This window comes from Leptodactylus fuscus, chromosome 1 (genome assembly GCF_031893055.1).
Source record: "Leptodactylus fuscus isolate aLepFus1 chromosome 1, aLepFus1.hap2, whole genome shotgun sequence".
NCBI lineage: Eukaryota > Metazoa > Chordata > Amphibia > Anura > Leptodactylidae > Leptodactylus > Leptodactylus fuscus.
In genome coordinates this window covers 66958729-66976904 of record NC_134265.1, presented here as the reverse complement: position 1 = coordinate 66976904, position 18176 = coordinate 66958729, and the positions used below count along the sequence as shown (strand labels likewise).

Here is an 18176-nt window from a genome sequence, read left to right as displayed (position 1 = left end):
GTTGTCATTCATTCTACTTACTTCCAGTGGGGAAAAAAATCAGCCCATGGTCATGTGATGGACAGTCTATGGTCATGTGATATATGTTCCATGGTCATGTGATGGACAGTCTATGGTCATGTGATGGACAGTCTATGGTCATGTGATATATGGTCCATGGTCAAGTGATGGACAGTCTATGGTCATGTGATATATGTTCCATGGTCATGTGATGGACAGTCTATGGTCATGTGATGGACAGTCTATGGTCATGTGATGGACAGTCTATGGTCAAGTGATGGACAGTCTATGGTCATGTGATGAACACACAGGTGCACAGCTCATTATAATCACTGCACAATGTTCAGACTTTGCCTGGTAACGAGCTATGCACCTGTGTGTCCATCACATGACCATGGACTGTATATCACATGACCACGGGGTGTATATCACATGACCATGGATTGATTTTTATCCACTGGAAGTAAGCAGAATAAATAACAGCAAGCAGAGATCTAGAAAACTACAAAGAATTGATATAGAAAGTATATTGTAAAATTGTATAACTTTTCATGATACAAACAAAAACATTTGTCTTTAAATATTGATCTAAAGCTAGACAATCCCTTTAAGGACTTCACCAGACCATTAACCCAGACTCAGCCAGTAAGATGGATAATAAAACAACAGTTAACCAAAAATGTAATACAACCAGAGCAAACATCAACATAATTCGAGCGGGTCAGATTCCAGAAATACTCCATCATCCCAAGTACTCTCTATACATAATAATTAAATGTGATTATTAAATATTACTCAGAAAATTAAACTTTAAAATTAGAATCGTTCAATAAAATGGAGCTGATGATTATTGTGTTTAGCAATTTTATAATTATGTTTAATGGCTTGAAAAACTGCTTATGTCTCCAACCCATTCTCCTTTACATAATATATACAGTGTCTGTTATATATAAAAGCTAATTAAAAAAGCAAACAATCATTGCGTTAGGGAATTATTCATACATAGATTGGACTGCAGCCATCAGCTTCAGGCTAGGGCTACACAGAAACTATATGTAGTGCTACATTATATTATTTTTATGTTTTAGCTACCTTTGTAAATAAAAGAGGAGAATGAGAGCTACAGAAGCAGTGTAGCACAGCTAATATACACAGTTTCCGGAGCTTCAGTTATGGAAACATTGTAACTAAATGTGTTAAGTGTTATAAAATAGCTCCCATTCTCCTCTATGGGACTTCGAGAATCAGCGTATAACAGCAATACTCAGCTATTCCCAAATTCTCGTTCTTTGCGTCAGGACATAACTTTCAGTGATTTTTTAGGGAGCCTTCACATGGAGTTTACGCTCTGCTCATTCTGAACGTAAACTCGATCAGAGTGAGTGGCATAAAAAATAGATCCCATTGACTTCAATGGGTGCCAGCATACGCGCGCTACCCATTGAAATCAATGGTAGGCTTTTTTACATATGGCTTTCAATGTGATACACACGTATGCTGGCACCCATTGAAGTCAATGGGATCTGTTTCTTATGCCGCTCACTGTAATCGACTTTACGTTCAGAATGAGTGGAGCATAAACTCCGTGTGAAGGCTCCCTTAGTCTGAGTTCAGACTGAGTTTTTTGGTCTGGAATTTGATGCGGAGGCCGCCTCACATTCCGGCCAAAAAAACAGTAGCCGAGACTGGATGCTGATGCAGTGCACCGGCACCCAGTCGCAGCACCCCGCTTCGGATTAAGCCCAAATGAATGGGCCTAATCAGGAGGGAGTGTCTTCAGGGGGACATCCGCAGCTGAAGCAGTGAAGCTCTCAGCTTATCCTTATCAATGTCCAGAGTAAACCACCATATATTTCATACAATAATCTAAAATTAAAGGGGTTTACGGCCCCAAAGTGGAACTGTAGTTCATCAGAACCACTGCTATGCAGAGGACAGGGCTGCTGCTCCATTCATATTAATTGAATAGCAGCAGCACTGCAGGCACCGCCTATTCTCAAGCAGCATCCGGCACTGAGAGGCTTCTAGAACAGATGATCTATGCAGGATCTGGGTGTTGGATTCCAACCAAAAACATACACATCACCTATCCAGTGGATTGCTCATCAGTATGAAAATTCGATTTGGGGCCAGAAAACATCTTTAGGCTAAGGCCCCACGTTGCGGAAATGCAGCTTTTTTGAAGCAGATTTTGTTGTGGTTTTTTGAGCCAAGGCCAGGAGTGGATTGCGCAGAAGGTAGAAGTATAAGAACTTGCTCTATATTTCCCATTCCTTTTGGAGCCATTCTTGGCTTTGACTTAAAAAAAAACCGCAACAAAAAAGCTGCGTTTCCGCAATGTTGGGCCTTAGCCTGAAGGTTAAGGCCTCACGTAGCAAGCCGCGTTTTTAAATTGCAGCATTTCTGTGGCAGATTTTTTTCTGCAATGTGTGGATGGGATTAGCCAGAATAGCGTTCACTTTGCAGGTACTGTAAAATGCAACGGCCAAATTGCGGTGTTTGTGCTACATGGAGCCCCGGCCTAAAGGGGTTATCTAGTTTCTAACATTGATGGCCTATCTTTAGGATCCATCATCTCGTACCCCTGCCGATCACCTGGTTCACAGTTTACCGTATATATTGTGAACTGCGCTGCTCATACATTGTGCAAACTGTAACGATATATGTGAATACTGTAGCACTTTCCCATTGAAATCTAAGGGGTAGCGCTGCAAAAGCCCAAACATACACCTCTACATATAGTACAGAGAGTTAGCAGCGCGGTTCACATTATGTAAACAATACTTCGAGTCATTCTGGGAAAAGATGGGAACTAGAAGACAAGGGAACACCCCTGGTACTCCAATAACTTTATTTGCATATTTAATATATTAAATATTGCATATATTAAAACCCTATTTTCACTGAAACAACTAATGCAGCTAGGACAATAAAGATATATTGGTACAGAGCTTGTAGTGCCCTACAAGTAGACATCACATTACTGACATGCAATTACTTCTAAGCTAAGGCCCCTCGTAGAGTAGAGGCAAAGACAGCGGAGTAAACGTATTGCATTTTTATTCCTCAGCGTTTTTCACAGAAAATCCACAGAGTTTTCTTTTTTCCTTTCTGCCCCAATTATACCCAAATGGAAAGTGCCAACGGCTTTTATGCTGTAGATTTTTTTCTGCAATGTGTGGATGGGATTAGCCAGAATCCCATCCCATTCACTTTGTAGATAATGTAAAGAATAGTGTTTTTTGCTGCAGTGTTTCCGCAACGTGGGGCCCAGGCCTTATACATTACATGCTATTATCGACAGGACACTATGTACCCCAGTACCCTAGTGTATCCAATATAAAAGGTCAATGTCTATACTTCCTAACATGGTATATATGCACATCATGGGAGATCTATGAGATATTAAGGAGAGTTCCTCTGTAAGGCGATCTTCCCATTGCATCTTCACAATGGTGGGTCATCTATCTGTATGGTTGCCATGTAATTTCCCAGTAATAACCAGTCACCCATAAGTGTAGCTTGAAGTTTTTGGGCAGTAGTGCAAAATCTGTAACATGGGCCTCCATATCTACTTTGTATAATTTAGAATAATAGTATATTATATGTGGCATATGGACCTTTGGGGTCCCCCAGCTCTGCACCCTGTCTAGCTATAACCCTATGCTCACCGCTGAAATCTAGAGAAACCTATCCTGTGAGGATCAGCTGGCTTATAATATATAATATTCAGAATACATCATGAGGTAGTGATCTACAGGGTTATGCACTAAACCAAAACCAAAGCATCTTACACCCTGCTGAACAAAACATTACAAGGAAGGAGGAGTATCAATAATTACCTTTCCTTAAAGGAGCAGTAGTCCTACAGTACACCGCTTGCATGAGTAGATGTTATCTATACACTCACACATGTATATACACATTTCTAGGCGTTCTCAGATATGTGTTATAAAACTAGTTTTCTATTCGTACGATTAAAGAAGTCCTACAGTCGGTCTGTTTTCATCTAAAATGGTTGACAACAGAAAACAATAGATGGCACTCAACAGTGACAGAAGAGAAGACAACCTACAGTGCAGAGTTCCTCCAGTTCTAACAAGATTCTGCAGAGACAGATGTATGGATAAGGGTCTAATGCAAACTTCTGCTACAGATGTTTATTGTGTCCTGTCACGCCAAGATTGGGCGCCCATTGATTCTGCACTCCCCCCCAAAAAACAGAAGTCTAGTCACACTTGAAGTGCAACTTCAAATGTTCTTCAGTCCTCTAATATGCCAAGTAAATAGCAGATCTGTACCCCACGGCACCCACTAAATGCCAGAATCAGGGCCACAGTGGGCATTCCCACTCATAAACAAAAACGGATGTCATAAAACAGCGAAGCTGGAGAATCCCTTTAAAATCAATAAGTCTCTGCCCATAAGACAAAGGTGCCCGATGCCTGTGCCAAGCAGGGTGCCAGCCACTAGTGACTTGTTGATACTGGGATTAGGAATGCATACAATGTAACACATAGAAGTTTTAGCTGCCTGGGAAGTTTTTAACCTCTGATAGGCCAGAGCTCCCCTGAGACCAGAGAGGAATTCCTAGCCCTCCCTACAACAATGGAAGGAAGAGCCCAGTACCTAGGCTGCCCTGCATGGCACAGAGCACACCTGCACACCCAGCACCCTGAGGGACACAAGTATTTACCGTAGCATACCACCAGCTTGCAAATGCCATGCTTCAAGTTGCTGGTAACTCCTCAGAAGAAGGTAGAGGTTATGTGCAGGCACCTCTGGTGAGGGGAGTGATATGGGCAGAGTCCGGCCCTCTGCTTCATGACAAGGGGAGGGTTGTGTTTTGGGGTTAATTCGGTCCTAGAGAATGTAGACACCACCACACCCTGCAAAGCATCTCCTCCTCACCCTCCCTCCCTCATATGTGTCATGCTGCCATCCAGGAAGGGAGGGAGGACCTGAGAGAGGAGCAGGTATATATACGGTGTATGGACGGGCTCTATAAGGCTGCCTGTATAACACTGCAGCGTCAGGGCAGCCATGGAGTCCCGGGCGGCCGCCCCCGCTCTCTGACTCACTCCGTAAGCATGTACTTGCCCCATGGCATAGCCCAGCTGGCAGTCGCCCTCACCCATCAGGCCCGCATCACCTGCCCACTGCACTTACCCCCTTGGCACCTCCGGTGGGCTTCTTCCCCTTATGTGGCATGTCTGCACAGACCTCCGGCTGCTCCTCTTGGCACTTGCACTGTGTGAACTGCAGCAAAACACAAAAAAAGTGAAATGACAGAGACTTCCTAGTGCATGAAGCAGCTTTTCCTATCCCGCACAGCTGAGGCCCCTCCTTAGTTTGCTGCTGTACTATTGCCAAGGGGCTGCCCATCTACACTCATATGCTCTGCCTGTTTACTTACCTCAGCTTTATCACAGTGTTCACATGCACAGTTTGCTTGAATTTTTGTTTTACCACAACACTATGAATACAAGTAAACATACCAAAGAGTATCAGGGTGTCATAGGTTAACCCTCTCTAGTCCATGGGCGTGACTGTGACTAAGAGCAGACCTGTCAGACAGATAGGGCAGCATTCTTGTCAGGTAACACTCCTTGGTGTGATTGGTACCACTGCTGACAGCCCTGTGTGCCCATTGTCCAGGCCTCCAGTGTGTACATGGGCTTGTCAAGGGTCACTGTTATGGGGATTGAACAAACAGAACTAAACCAACAATGGTGTAGAGAAAGTTACGCTACACACCAAGTGGTGACATACCGCTGTATACAACCTATACACACTACACAATAAACATGTCACTGATGTGTAGTGTTATAACCACACCACACAATAGGCTATTGTCACTCATGTTACACAATTTGGATGCAATTGTATGGGGAGACACGTGCAATGTTTCATCACTTTTAGGGTAAGTTCACACAGAGTTTTTTGGTCAGGATTTTGAGGCCATATTCGCCTCAAAATCCTGACCAAAAAAGACGGCTCCCATTGAAATCAATGGGAGCCGGAAAAAAGAAGCGACATGCTCATTCTTCAGGCCGTTCCACCTCGCGATTCGCCCTGAAGACACTCCTGACTAGACCCATTCATTGGGCCTTATCCGGAGCAGAGTGCGCGACTGGATGCCAGTGCAGTGCAACGGCATTCAGTCGCGGCTACCCGTATTTTGGCCCGGAGCCGCCTCAGGTTCTGGACCAAAAAAACCTGTATGAACTTACCCCTAGGGTAGTCATATTCAGGACAGATTTATTAAGACTGGCATATCGGATACCAGTATTATGGCCCTGACAGGAGCAAGGCACACCATAAATTAGGTTGGGGTCACATCTGCACTCAAGGATTGTATTCCCCACTCTGTTTGAAAAATCCTAGTCTATGGGCTCCGTGGTTTACCGTTTTGTAAGAAGATTGGGTTTCCGTTTTTCAGATCCTCAAGCAGACCCGAAGAATGGAAACTCGATGGCAAGTGTCAACCTAAAGTAAGTTACACGCCTGTGCACCAGAATGGAAATCGATACCATTCAGTAACTAGGCCTAGATACAGTATAATAAATATGTTAGGTCAAGACGCCCCCACCCCTTTTTCCACTCTGTCCATATTTGCAGAAAGTGGCGCACATTTGGCACAAGAAAGAGCCCTGCATCAAATTTTTGCCACATTATCAGCCATCTATGCCAGAAAACTGGAATAGATGAAATAATAAATCCGCCCACATTGTTTTTTTGTAAAAAAAAAAAAAGCGACTGCAGTTTTTGTATTTTTTTTTCAGCCAAAGGATGAAGTGGATGGACAAGGATGAATACTCCTCTACATCTCCTCTACCTCTATATTTCTTATTCCTTTCAAATGCCCTACTGGCTTTGGCACAAAAAACTGTATGGAAAATTATCATAAAAACTGTGTGTGAAACTACCCTTATGCTAGGTTTACAGTAGCATATAGCAGAGGACCAGAGCAACGGACAGGCTGACCACTAAAATGACCATTACATATAAAGCTGATTGAATATCATAGGATCCATCAGGTGTTTGTCCGCAAATGTGATTGTAGCCTTAAAAACACAAAAACGTTTTAAACCAAAATTGCACAAAAATTGTCATGTAAAGCTAAGGCCCCACAGGCACTAAAGCACTGTGGGAAAAACCGCAGTGAGAAAGCATCGCGGTTCTTACCGCAGCGCTTTGAACAGAAAGTTCATGGAGTTTTCCTCCACAGACTTTCTGTTACAATTATATCTACGTGAAAGCCGACAGTGCCAGTTTTGGAAATCGCAGCGTGTCTGCGCATGAATCCCATTCACTTTGCAGTTACTGTATAACACCATGATTTTTCCCGTATCGTTTTCACCGCGAGCAAATCGCAGCGTTTCCAGCCCATGGGGCCCCAGCCTAAAGGAATGTTTGCAGACAGTGGCATTTAGCACAGTTTCAGATCTTAGGGTGCATTCACACTGAGTAAACGCTAGCTTATTTTGTAGAGTAAAATTACACTTGTAAATTTTGCTATCCCATTGACTTCAATGATATTTTTTTTACAAGTGTAAAAATACGCCTGTAAAAAATACGCCTGTAAAAATACGCCTGTAAAATGTCATTGAAGTCAATGGGATAGCAAAATTTACAAGTGTAATTTTACTCTACAAAATAAGCTAGCGTTTACTCAGTGTGAATGCACCCTTAGGGTGAATTCACACTGAGTAAACGCTAGCTTATTCTGAACGTAAAACACGTTCAGAATAAGCGGCGTCTAAAGCAGCTCCATTCATTTCTATGGGAGCGGGGATACGAGCGCTCCCCATAGAAATGAATGGGCTGCTTCTTTCACTCCGTGCAGTCCCATTGAAGTGAATGGGGAGTGCCGGCGTGTACGCTCCGGCATGAGCAGAGCTTGCCGTATACGCCGGCACTCCCCATTCACTTCAATGGGACTGCACGGAGTGAAAGAAGCAGCCCATTCATTTCTATGGGGAGCGCTCGTATCCCCGCTCCCATAGAAATGAATGGAGCTGCTTTAGACGCCGCTTATTCTGAACGTGTTTTACGTTCAGAATAATCTAGCCTTTACTCAGTGTGAATGCACCCTTAGCTAGTAAGGGTGTGTTGAAACACTGGAGATTGGTTATAAAGAGTTCCGTGTCTTTTCATGGCATGATACCATTTGTTCAGAAATTTCTGCAAAAATCTGCTGCATTTGAATGCCATTCACACATAGCAATCAAAATGAATCTGCAACATATGACAATGCCCTAAGAATCCCATTCAGGCTACGTTCAGATCTCTACAGGAGACTCCACTGCAGATTCTGCCTAAAATCAGTGGAGATAAAAGTCCTGCTAGGAGTATGAAACGTCTCTTCCAAAATGTCTGTTAGGGTAAGTTCACACGGGCAGTGCACCGACATCCGGTCGTGTACTCCGCTCCGGATTAGCCCAAATGAATGGGCCTAGTCAGGAGGGAGTGTCTTCTGGCGGATGTTGTGAGGCGAATCCACCTGAAAGAATGAGCATGTCCCTTCTTTCTCTGGGAGCCGGAACAAACAGGGCTAGTGACCACGTATTCTGGTCCTGATTTTGGCGCGGGAAGTGCATCAGAATCAGGACCAAAATGCACCTGCCGTGACTGTCGCGGCTTCCTGCTCCAGAGTAGGCCCAAATAAATGGGCCTAGTCCGGAGGGATTGTCTTGACACGAGCCGGAACAAACCGCTAGCAGAGAAAAGATCGCTACATCTACATATACCTACATAGACCTCTATTGTGAGGGGGCGGATTTTGAGGTGGATTCACTCCCTCTTGCCCCGTGTGAACTAGCCCTAACAGTGAGTCCTGGCAGTTGAGCCCCCACTCCAAGAGTCTATCATAATGGTTGTGAATAGGATTGCCTGTAAAAGGACAACTTCTGATTTTCATGTTATTCTTGTTGTGTTCAGCTGACACCTAGTGGAGAGTCTTAGAAAAAACAGTCGAGGTGAGATCTCAATACTCTTAGGGCCCCTTCACACGGAGTATACGCTGGCTGATTTTGAACATGTAAACGTTCCGAATCAGCAGAATTTATAACAGATCCCATTGCTTTTTATGGGCGCCGACATACGTGTGCTCCCCACAGAAATGGATTGAAAAAAGCAGCCCATTCATTTCTATGGGGAGCACACGTATGCCAGTTCCCATAGAAAGCCATGGGATCTGTTTTAAACGCTGCTGATTTGGAACGTTTACACATTCAGAATCAGCGAGCATATACTCTGTGTGAAGGGGCCCTAAGGCTGAGTTCAGACGGGGCATTTTGGTCAGGATTTTGAGGTCGAATCCGCCTCAAAATCCTAACAACAAAAAAAAAGCAACATGCTCATTCTTCAGGCGGATTCGCGAGGCACTCCCGACTAGGTCCATTCATTTGCCGGATTGTTGCTACTGAATGCCGGTTACCATTTCATCAGCATCCAGTTGCGGCTACCCGTATTTTGGACAGGAGCCTCAGGCGGCCTCCTCATCAAACTTTGGTCCAAAATACCCCGTCTGAACCCGGCCTTAAGGTCGCATTCATACGACCGAGTTTCAGTTGTTCGTGTTGTTGGCTAGATTCACCAGCCTGCACTTTATGTCTCTTATTGATGCCCTATCCTGAGGATAGATCTTTAATGGTAACTGGAGGGGTCTTAATGCCCCGATTGCTATTTCCCTTGTGAAGACACTACAACACCAAGAGCACAGCTGCACCACAAAGCAAGTAGAAGAAAGCAGAGGGGAGTCACTTTAGGGATAGTGTTTAATTTCAGACTGGGAGTATGAGGACCCTGAGGTACCTGTTGTTGAACTGAATTGGAAATAGCCCTGAGCCTGTCTACCGAGGGGGGATCAGTTGGAATCTGACATCAAATCTGGCATCATTCCCCAGACGTGACAGAGGACTCTATACCACCAAATGTCACCTGAAAGTGCAACCATCAAGCTTACTGTGCCTCTCCATGTACTGTATTTATGCCATTGCTGTGCAACAAATAAACTCATCTGCCCTACTGTGACGTCCTGCAATGAAGCGTCCCTTACAAAGTGGCAACAGAATATCTTCAAAAAGAAGGTCATAGTAATATTTTTACGTTTATGTAAAACTCTATTAGTCCAGCAGGTGGAGACAGCAGACACCTAAAACAAACTGTCAGAAATTGTACAACAGCCCTTATCTGCCATTTGGGTATACAATATGTGTATGCCAACATGGGTGAGTTTGTTATGGCCAAGCTATGATGTTATATTGACCCACTGTGTGTCGTGTTGGTTTTCTATCTCCATAACTCTCAATGGCTTTATATTTGTAAATAATAAAATGTATATGATTATATTATAATCTGGTGTCTTGGGTATATTTTGGGGGTACACTGTGCAAGAGGTAATGTTATCAATCTTTCGTCTTTGGATAAAGAATGAGTTTTTGTAGTCTCATGCAAACGAAACCACATCAACATGCTTTGGGTACATTCGGCTGCCGCAGGGTGAAAGCCTGGCATCAAGCCTGAAGAAGAAACCTAACATATCTCATGTTTATGTGGAAAAAGTTATCATCTATGAACTTTCATACTGCAGTGTTACTTATACAGATGTAACTGCCTCTAAATATATCTATGTATCTATATATCACATGTAAAATGTTACAGTTTTATAGTTTTTATAAGTTTATTGCAGAAGGCAGAACATTGTATATGTGAGTAATGTGGCTGAACAGGTTCGATGAGCAGAGCTGCATTGCTGTGCCCAGTACCTTGGTTATTCTGCTTTAGGTTATTTACATACTGGGGGATTTATTTCGTGTTTTGTACACTGGTTATGATAATCCTTCAGAAAAAAACGTAAAGAAGTGCAGGCCTCCTCATAAATCTAGCACACCCTCTGGCTGAAACCTATGCTAGCTAGTATATGCAATAAAGCTCTGCCATGTGACATCCACTTACACTGAATTTAGTTAAAGGGGCTCTAACATTGGGAAAAGTCATTTTTAACTAATCACATCTTTGCATAAGCTTTAGAAAGTCTATTCCACACCTACCTTTAGTATGTGAATTGCCTCAGTGGTTTCTGAATAAGTCCTTTTTTATTCATATGCTAATTAGACTGGTGCACGATGCATCGTGCACCCCCTTTGCTATTGTTTCCTATGCACAGGCTGCTGCTGCTTCTGATGACTCAGCTTCCTGTTTGCACACACACATAGGAGATAATAGCAGAGAGGAAGCTGCTGGAAACTTCCTGTGCTGGCTGGAAGTTCATTAGCATATGAATAAAAACAGACTTATTCAGAAACCACTGAGGCAATTTACATACTAAAGCTAGGTGTGGAATAGCATTTCTAAAGCCTATGCAAGGATGTGATTAGTTAAAAATGACTTTTCCTAGTGATAGAGCCCCTTTAATCAGAAAAAGTTGCCAAATGGTTTTATTCATAGTTACATTTTTGTTATACACACATATTTTATAGTATAGCATGGTCCAACAGATCCATATTGGTACCATTTTTAGTCCATAGAAGTCAGTGGCTAGAATAGTGTTTGCACAGTTCACTTGTATATATTTGTCTCATCTGTATATCTGTAGCATTATAAAACGGAAAAAAAATATATATATCAAATCAATCCTTCAGCACAAAACAGTGCAAAAATAGAACGTATTATAAAAATAATTATCTGTATTACGTATCCGTATTTGATCAATATTTTCATAGGCAAATATGAATGATCTCTAAGGGAGCGTTCACACTACCATCGGTGTCCGACAGATAGTGTCCGCTCCTAGTGTCCACTCAAAATCATTGAAGATGATTTGAAGATGATCATTGAAGATGACCAATCATCATGAAGATGTCCGACTTCTCAAGCGGACAGAAGAACCCTGCATGTCGGGTTTTAGTGTCCACTTGAGAAGTCGGACATCTTCACTTGTGGACAGGGAAGGACGGGCATGGAGTGCAAAAGAACGCACCCGATGCCCATTGAAATAAATGACAAGTGTCACGGACACAGCTAGTGTCCGCTCCTAGTGTCCGTGACAGATTTTGGGCGGACACTAGGAGCGGACACTACCTGTCGGACACCGACGGTAGTGTGAACGCCCCCTAAGACTCGCTGCCAAATAGATATGGGTGTAAGTAAAGCTGTGTTCACATCTGTGTTGGAGGGTCTGTTCAGGGCCTTAGCTGCAGAGACTATTGAAAATCTTCAGTGAAAAAGTCCAGCATGCAGAACGTTTCATCTGGATACCATTATAGTCAATGAGGTCCCTCAGGATCGGTTGTTGTCTATCATTAGCTGTATCCCTCTTTCTCCTGTTTAATACAATTTCTGTTTCTGTGACAAAACAAAAGAATGGAATAAACAATGTACATGTGAACCAAGCCTAAGAGGTTGTTGAAAGGCTAGTTCGCACGGAGTTTCTTGCAAGCGGATTTTGACATGGAATCCGACTCAAACGCCACCTGCAAAAAAGCTCCCATTCATATGAATGGGAGCTGCTCTTTTTTTTCCCGTTAGCATTTTTTTCCGCTAGCAGGAAAAATAAACGACATGCCCTTTCTTCCCATGGATTGCAAAGCCGAAACAACCGCGGAGTCCACAGCGCAAGACTCACTCCCAATTAGGCCCATTGCAGAACTTCTCTTTCCACCGATTTTAAAAAGAATCTTTCATGTCTTCATGAAAGTGCGGTATTATATACTGCTAGAAAGCCGACAGTGCTCTGAATTCAGTATGCTGTTTGCTTTCCCGTTATGTGTCCCGGCGGTGAAGAAATCTTGCCATTAATTTCAGCACCAATATCTTTCCACTGTCAGAAGGTCATTCCTCATAGCTTAGTGTCATCACAGGGGTGTGAGCAACGCCATCCCCCCCAACAGTACTTTAACATAGCCTTGTACTGTCAGAGGGGGAGTTCCTTATCATCCTGAGATGGCGCAATGAATTCAGTGCACTGTTGGCTTTCTAAGGCAACCTTCACACAGAGTAAACACTCCGCTCATTCTGAATGTAAACTTGTTCAGAGTAAGCGGCGTTAAAACAGATCCCATTGATTTCTATGGGTGTCAGCATACGCACGGTCACCATTGAAATCAATGGGAGGCTTTTTTACCTATTGCTTTCAATGTGATACGCGTGTATGCCGGCACCCATAGAAATCAATGGGATCTGTTTTAACGCCGCTCACTCTGAACGACTTTACGTTCAGAATGAGTGGAGAGTTTAGTCCGTGTGAAGGCTACCTAAGAGTATATAAAAGCGCACTTTCATGAGGACATGAAAGGTCCTCTTTAAGTGGAATGGGAGATGGCGTCTTGTACTGAGACTCAAACATGAACCTAGAGTAACCAAGTGATGTACTCAGCTTTTTCCATTAGTCCCCAAGGTTTGAATGGAGAAGCAGCACACGTGTGGCCATGTTCAGGCAGGAGACGTGCGCTGTGTCCTATGATCAATGGGGATCCGGGCAGTCAGACCGCCAGAGATTACACATCCTGCAAATACTGTATATGCTTAATGTCGTTCGTTGACCAAGCTTCAATAAACATTTTACAACTGCAATTCCGATAAGATATTCTATGGTATATGGTGTATATTATATTATAGTAGGTATATCACTACAACATAAGCTGAAACACAATTGGGGATAGTATATTCATGGTTGGTGAATATGGTGCAACCACTAAGCTGAAGCAGGTTTGTCTATTATAGAATGTGTTCTAGATCTCTGACATTTTTGCATGCAACTTGGAAGCTACACCCATTTTTTCTGACACTTTGCCAGCCTGAATGTCATTCTTTTCACTTGAATGTCCCATTGTACATGTCACTGTGCTTACACCCAAAGAAACATTTAGCAGCTATCCACAGTGAAAGCTGTAAGACAAGTGCTATCTCTCAGTTTCTTTTATGCCGGAATACATGTACAGTATATGTCCGAAACAAAAGGCCATAAGAGCATAAAATAATCTTCAACATTACAGTATGTTGAATGAGACAGAAAAACATATCCTACAATATAAAAAAAATGAAAATATCTTTACCTTATACTTCTGAGACCTAGGCTTGGAATGTTGTCCTTGACTTGACAGCTAATTGCTATGTCTTACCATTGACCAATCATAGGAAACAGTAAGATCTGGGAGGAGATCGCCCCAGGACAAATATTTCTGAGCAATCCATAACCAAACATGTTACAAAACAGAATTGTACATTGACTTCATGTTTGTGATATTTAAAGGGAAACCTGCACCAGATAAGCAAGTCGGTGAAAGTCCCACTAACTGGCACCCCGATATACCAGTCATGTAACCTGTAAAAAAGTGGCAGGAAGTTTTTCAGCCTTTCACTGGCAACTTTGAGAGGTTATGTAGTACTGTAATGCAGCATTATTATTTTATCAAATGTGTAATAACTTATTAGGGCAGGTTCTATTTAAAGGGAATGTCCAGTATTAGAACAATATGGCTGCTTTTTTCCAGCTCCTATCTATGAGTTTTGTCTGGTATTGCAGTTTAGATCAATTAATGTGAATATCTCTGAATTGCAATATCAAAAACAACCCATAGACAGGTGTTGTGATGCTGTACTACCCATAAGCTGGTCATACATACTAGACTTTTAATGGCCAAATTTGTTTATTTTTGTAATGGGATCATTTCTCTAGGTTGCCTCACTATCTGATGTATATGGCGAGCTTTATACCGCCATCTCGCATCAACTTGTTATACAGGATATGACAAGTTCAATATGATCTATATTGTGGAAGATTTGGAATAACATAGAAAAATAAATCAAAGCTGTACAGAAGCCAAAAAGGAGTCACAGGGATGGAGTTACTATCCTGACCAGTAAATCTGTCCAGTACTCCTGTTTTGGCTTGCAAGATAGAAGTCATGGGAACCTCATTCACTAGATAGCTCTGAGTCCCAGAGGTGTTCCCTCACAGGTGTGTGAGGCAAGAGACATGCACGCCATGCTCTGTAGATACTGTGAGCAGATGACAGGAAGGGTGCTGGAATGTTGTTATATCTCCCCCAGGTTTCTCACCTATGTATGGTGATCATTAATCTGGAACAGGTTTTCAGTATACCTCAGCCCAGATGAAAGGGCCATAAAATGGTGCCGAGCCTGTACTTCTGGGCAGACCCTGGGAGAGACAGGACACATCTGGGTCTGTGAAGTTTATGAACCTTGTTATTGCTTGTTTTGTTTTCACGAGTGGCTGGTAATAAGTCACTGGTATAGTGAGGGACGTTTTTGTTTAGTTAGAGCTCAGGCCTGGTTCACATCTGCATTCGGTATTCTGTTCGTGGAGTCCATTTGGGGACGCCGCCGAACGAAATACCGAACGCATTAAAAAGTGATGAGCAATGAAAGCACACGACCCCATAGACTATAATGGGGTCTGTGTGTTTTCCGTGCGGTGTGAGCACGAATCATGCGCAGAGAAAAGTAGTTCTTGAAGCTCTTCTCTCCGCATGAGTCGTGTGGACAACGCATGGAAACCAAACCGACCCCATTATAGTCTATGGGTCCATGTGCTTTCATTGATCACCGCTTTTTAATGCATTTGTTATTCTGTTCTGTGGGGCCCCAAGCGGACTCCCCAAATGGAATACTGAACACAGATGTGAACCAGGCCTCAGCCGAACAGGTTTGTGTTGCGTTTTTACTTGAAGTTAAGGCTTTATTTTATTTGTTTGTTTGTATGTTTTGTTTTTTTAAAATAAAATAACACAGGGGCAAAGCCCTGTTTTCACTAGACGCTGTGTCTCTGTCCTGACTGTTTGGGTCTGCTCCGCTGCTGCTACCAAGATAGTTTACTTCAATATGTTGATAATGTCTAAAATAGGGAAAAGTACCAGTTAGGCAGGTTACACACACAGTAGAGATGCATAAAGACTGATGTAATTCATTTTATTTTTGTTACCTAAACAATGATGAATATGGTGCTGCAGTGGTTCCATCCATTTTTGGCCCCACCTATTTTTCACAAAAGTGGCACAAAAATGCCATTTGTGACTATTTTAACCAACAGTGGATCCTACAGTACGTCAAGGTAAAGTATAAAGTAAAGAACTTCTATTCGCTTCTACAGAATATCCAGTCCTTGCTTTGGCTGCAGCAAAAAAAATTGTTAAGGGAAAAAAAAATATTTTGCTTTTTGCCTTTTTTATTTTTTTTTTTATTTTACACAACCTTTGCCAGTTGTAAATTAAACAGGGCTTCAGATTCATCATAATCTATTCTATAAATCTAATGCCAAATCTCAAATATATGCCAGCTCCTACATCTGGGACCTGCACTTTGAGAAATAGTTTTTGGCCCCCATATCACGAATGAGGAGTGTTGGACATGCATGCATTGGGCTCTTCATTCACTTCTATAGAACCTCCAAGCTAAGCAGGGAGGGTAGACTATTTTAGGAAGTCCAAAGTAGGTGAATTGAGACAACAGTGCATGTGTGGCCATCTCTTCTCTTATTGTAGCCATGCAAATGGGGTTCAGGGATAGGTGTGAATATGCCATAAATGTTCCAGATGGAAATACCACTTTAGGCTAAGGCCCCACGGGACAATACACAGCGCTAAAGCGCTGTGGGGAAAAACGTGCTTTGAACAGAAAGTTTGCAGAGTTTTCCTCCACGGACTTTCTGTTACCATTATATCTACGGGAAAGCCACCGTAGATATAATTGACATGCTGCGATTTACAAAAACCGCACCGTTTTTGAAAATCGCAGCGTGTCCACGCTGCGGTTTGACACGCAAAGTGGGTATGGGATTTGCAGATACTGTAAAACACCGCGTTTCTGGCCCGTGGGGCCCCAGCCTTAATTCTGATTTTTATTTTTGTTGTTACAGATCTGTGTTTTTTGCCAAAGCCATGAATGATACAAGGTAAAAGGAATGGGAAATATATAGCAAGTACTTATACTTCTTTCTTCTCAATCCACCCCTCGCTTTGGCTTTAAGGGTAAGTTCATACAGAGATTTTTGGTCAGGAGTTTGAAGTGGATACGGCCTGAAATCAATGGGAGCTGGTCAGGTGTTTTTTCCGGGAGTCAGTTTGTTCCGGCTCCCAGAAAAAGAAGCGAGATGCTCATTCTTCAGGCCATTTTGCCTCATGATTCAGTCTGCAGACACTCCCGACTAGGCCCATTTATTGGGCCTAATCCGGAGCAGAGTGCGCGACTGGATGCCGTGCCGGTGCAATGCAGCGGCATTCAGTTGCAACTACCTGTCTTTTGGACCGGAACCTGAAGCAGCCTCCGCCTCATGTTCCGGTCCAAGAAACCCCGTGTGAACTTACCCTAAAAAAACACAGGAAACTCTACAACAAAAAAAGCTGTGTTTCCGCAACTTGGGACCTCCGCCTTAATGTTTGTATCTCTGAACACAAGTTGGGAGTTGTGATATAATTTAGTTTTTTTTTTTGTTTAAAATGTAGATTGTGAGCCCCACATAGAGCTCACAATGTACATTTTTCCCTATCAGTATGTCTTTGGAATATGGGATGGAAATCCATGCAAACACGGGGAGAACATACAAACTCCTTGCAGATGGGTTTTTTTGCCCTTGGCGGGATTTGAACACCAGGACTCCAGTGCTACAAGGCTGCAGTGCTAACCACTGAGCCACCGTGTGGCCCCGTGATATAATTTAGTTTTTTGACACCGTTTTTCATGCAGTTTTAAAGAGACGCCTCAAAATTGTCTCAAAACCAATAGGAAATATAATTATAAAGCACTTATACAGATCTTCTCCTTCTTGGAACTGTTTCTAGTTATAGCTCAATAACTGCATAAATTATGCAGTGGAGTATGGAAATCACATAGCAGATAAGGCCCGGTTCACATCTGCATTCGGGTTTCCGTTCAGGGAGTCCACTTGGGGACCCCCTGAATGGAAACCTATATGCATAGAAAAGCAGTTACCTGAGAAAACACGCGGACCCCATAAACTATAATGGGGTCCATGTGGTTTCTATTCGGTTTCCGCACGAAACATGTGGATAGAAAAGTCCTGCAAGCAGCAGGAGACCAATGGGCAGTCTTATTTCTGATAGTTATTTCTGTATGCACACTCAAAGAATGCTGTCAGTCACTGATCCGCCCACTGGACTCCTAAGCCCAGAATGAGAAGATGTTTAGATATT

At 42.8% G+C, this 18176-nt stretch overlaps 1 protein-coding gene across 4 annotated transcripts in view; it reads right to left on the bottom strand.

Moving 5' to 3' along the window:
• CAST (calpastatin) overlaps positions 1-18176 on the bottom strand; it is a 113047-nt gene that overhangs the window by 78652 nt on the left and 16219 nt on the right. Inside the window, exons 1-2 of one of the 4 annotated variants that reach the window (XM_075271763.1) lie at positions 14061-14093; positions 5170-5259 (exon numbers count right to left, since the gene is read on the bottom strand). In XM_075271763.1, coding sequence (XP_075127864.1) covers positions 5170-5211 — 42 coding nt within the window. In that variant the 5' untranslated portion in view covers positions 5212-5259; positions 14061-14093. Of the gene's footprint in view, positions 1-4696; positions 4930-5169; positions 5441-14060; positions 14094-18176 lie in introns of those variants that run through there. The other 3 variants (XM_075271755.1, XM_075271747.1, XM_075271772.1) reach the window with 3 other exon arrangements.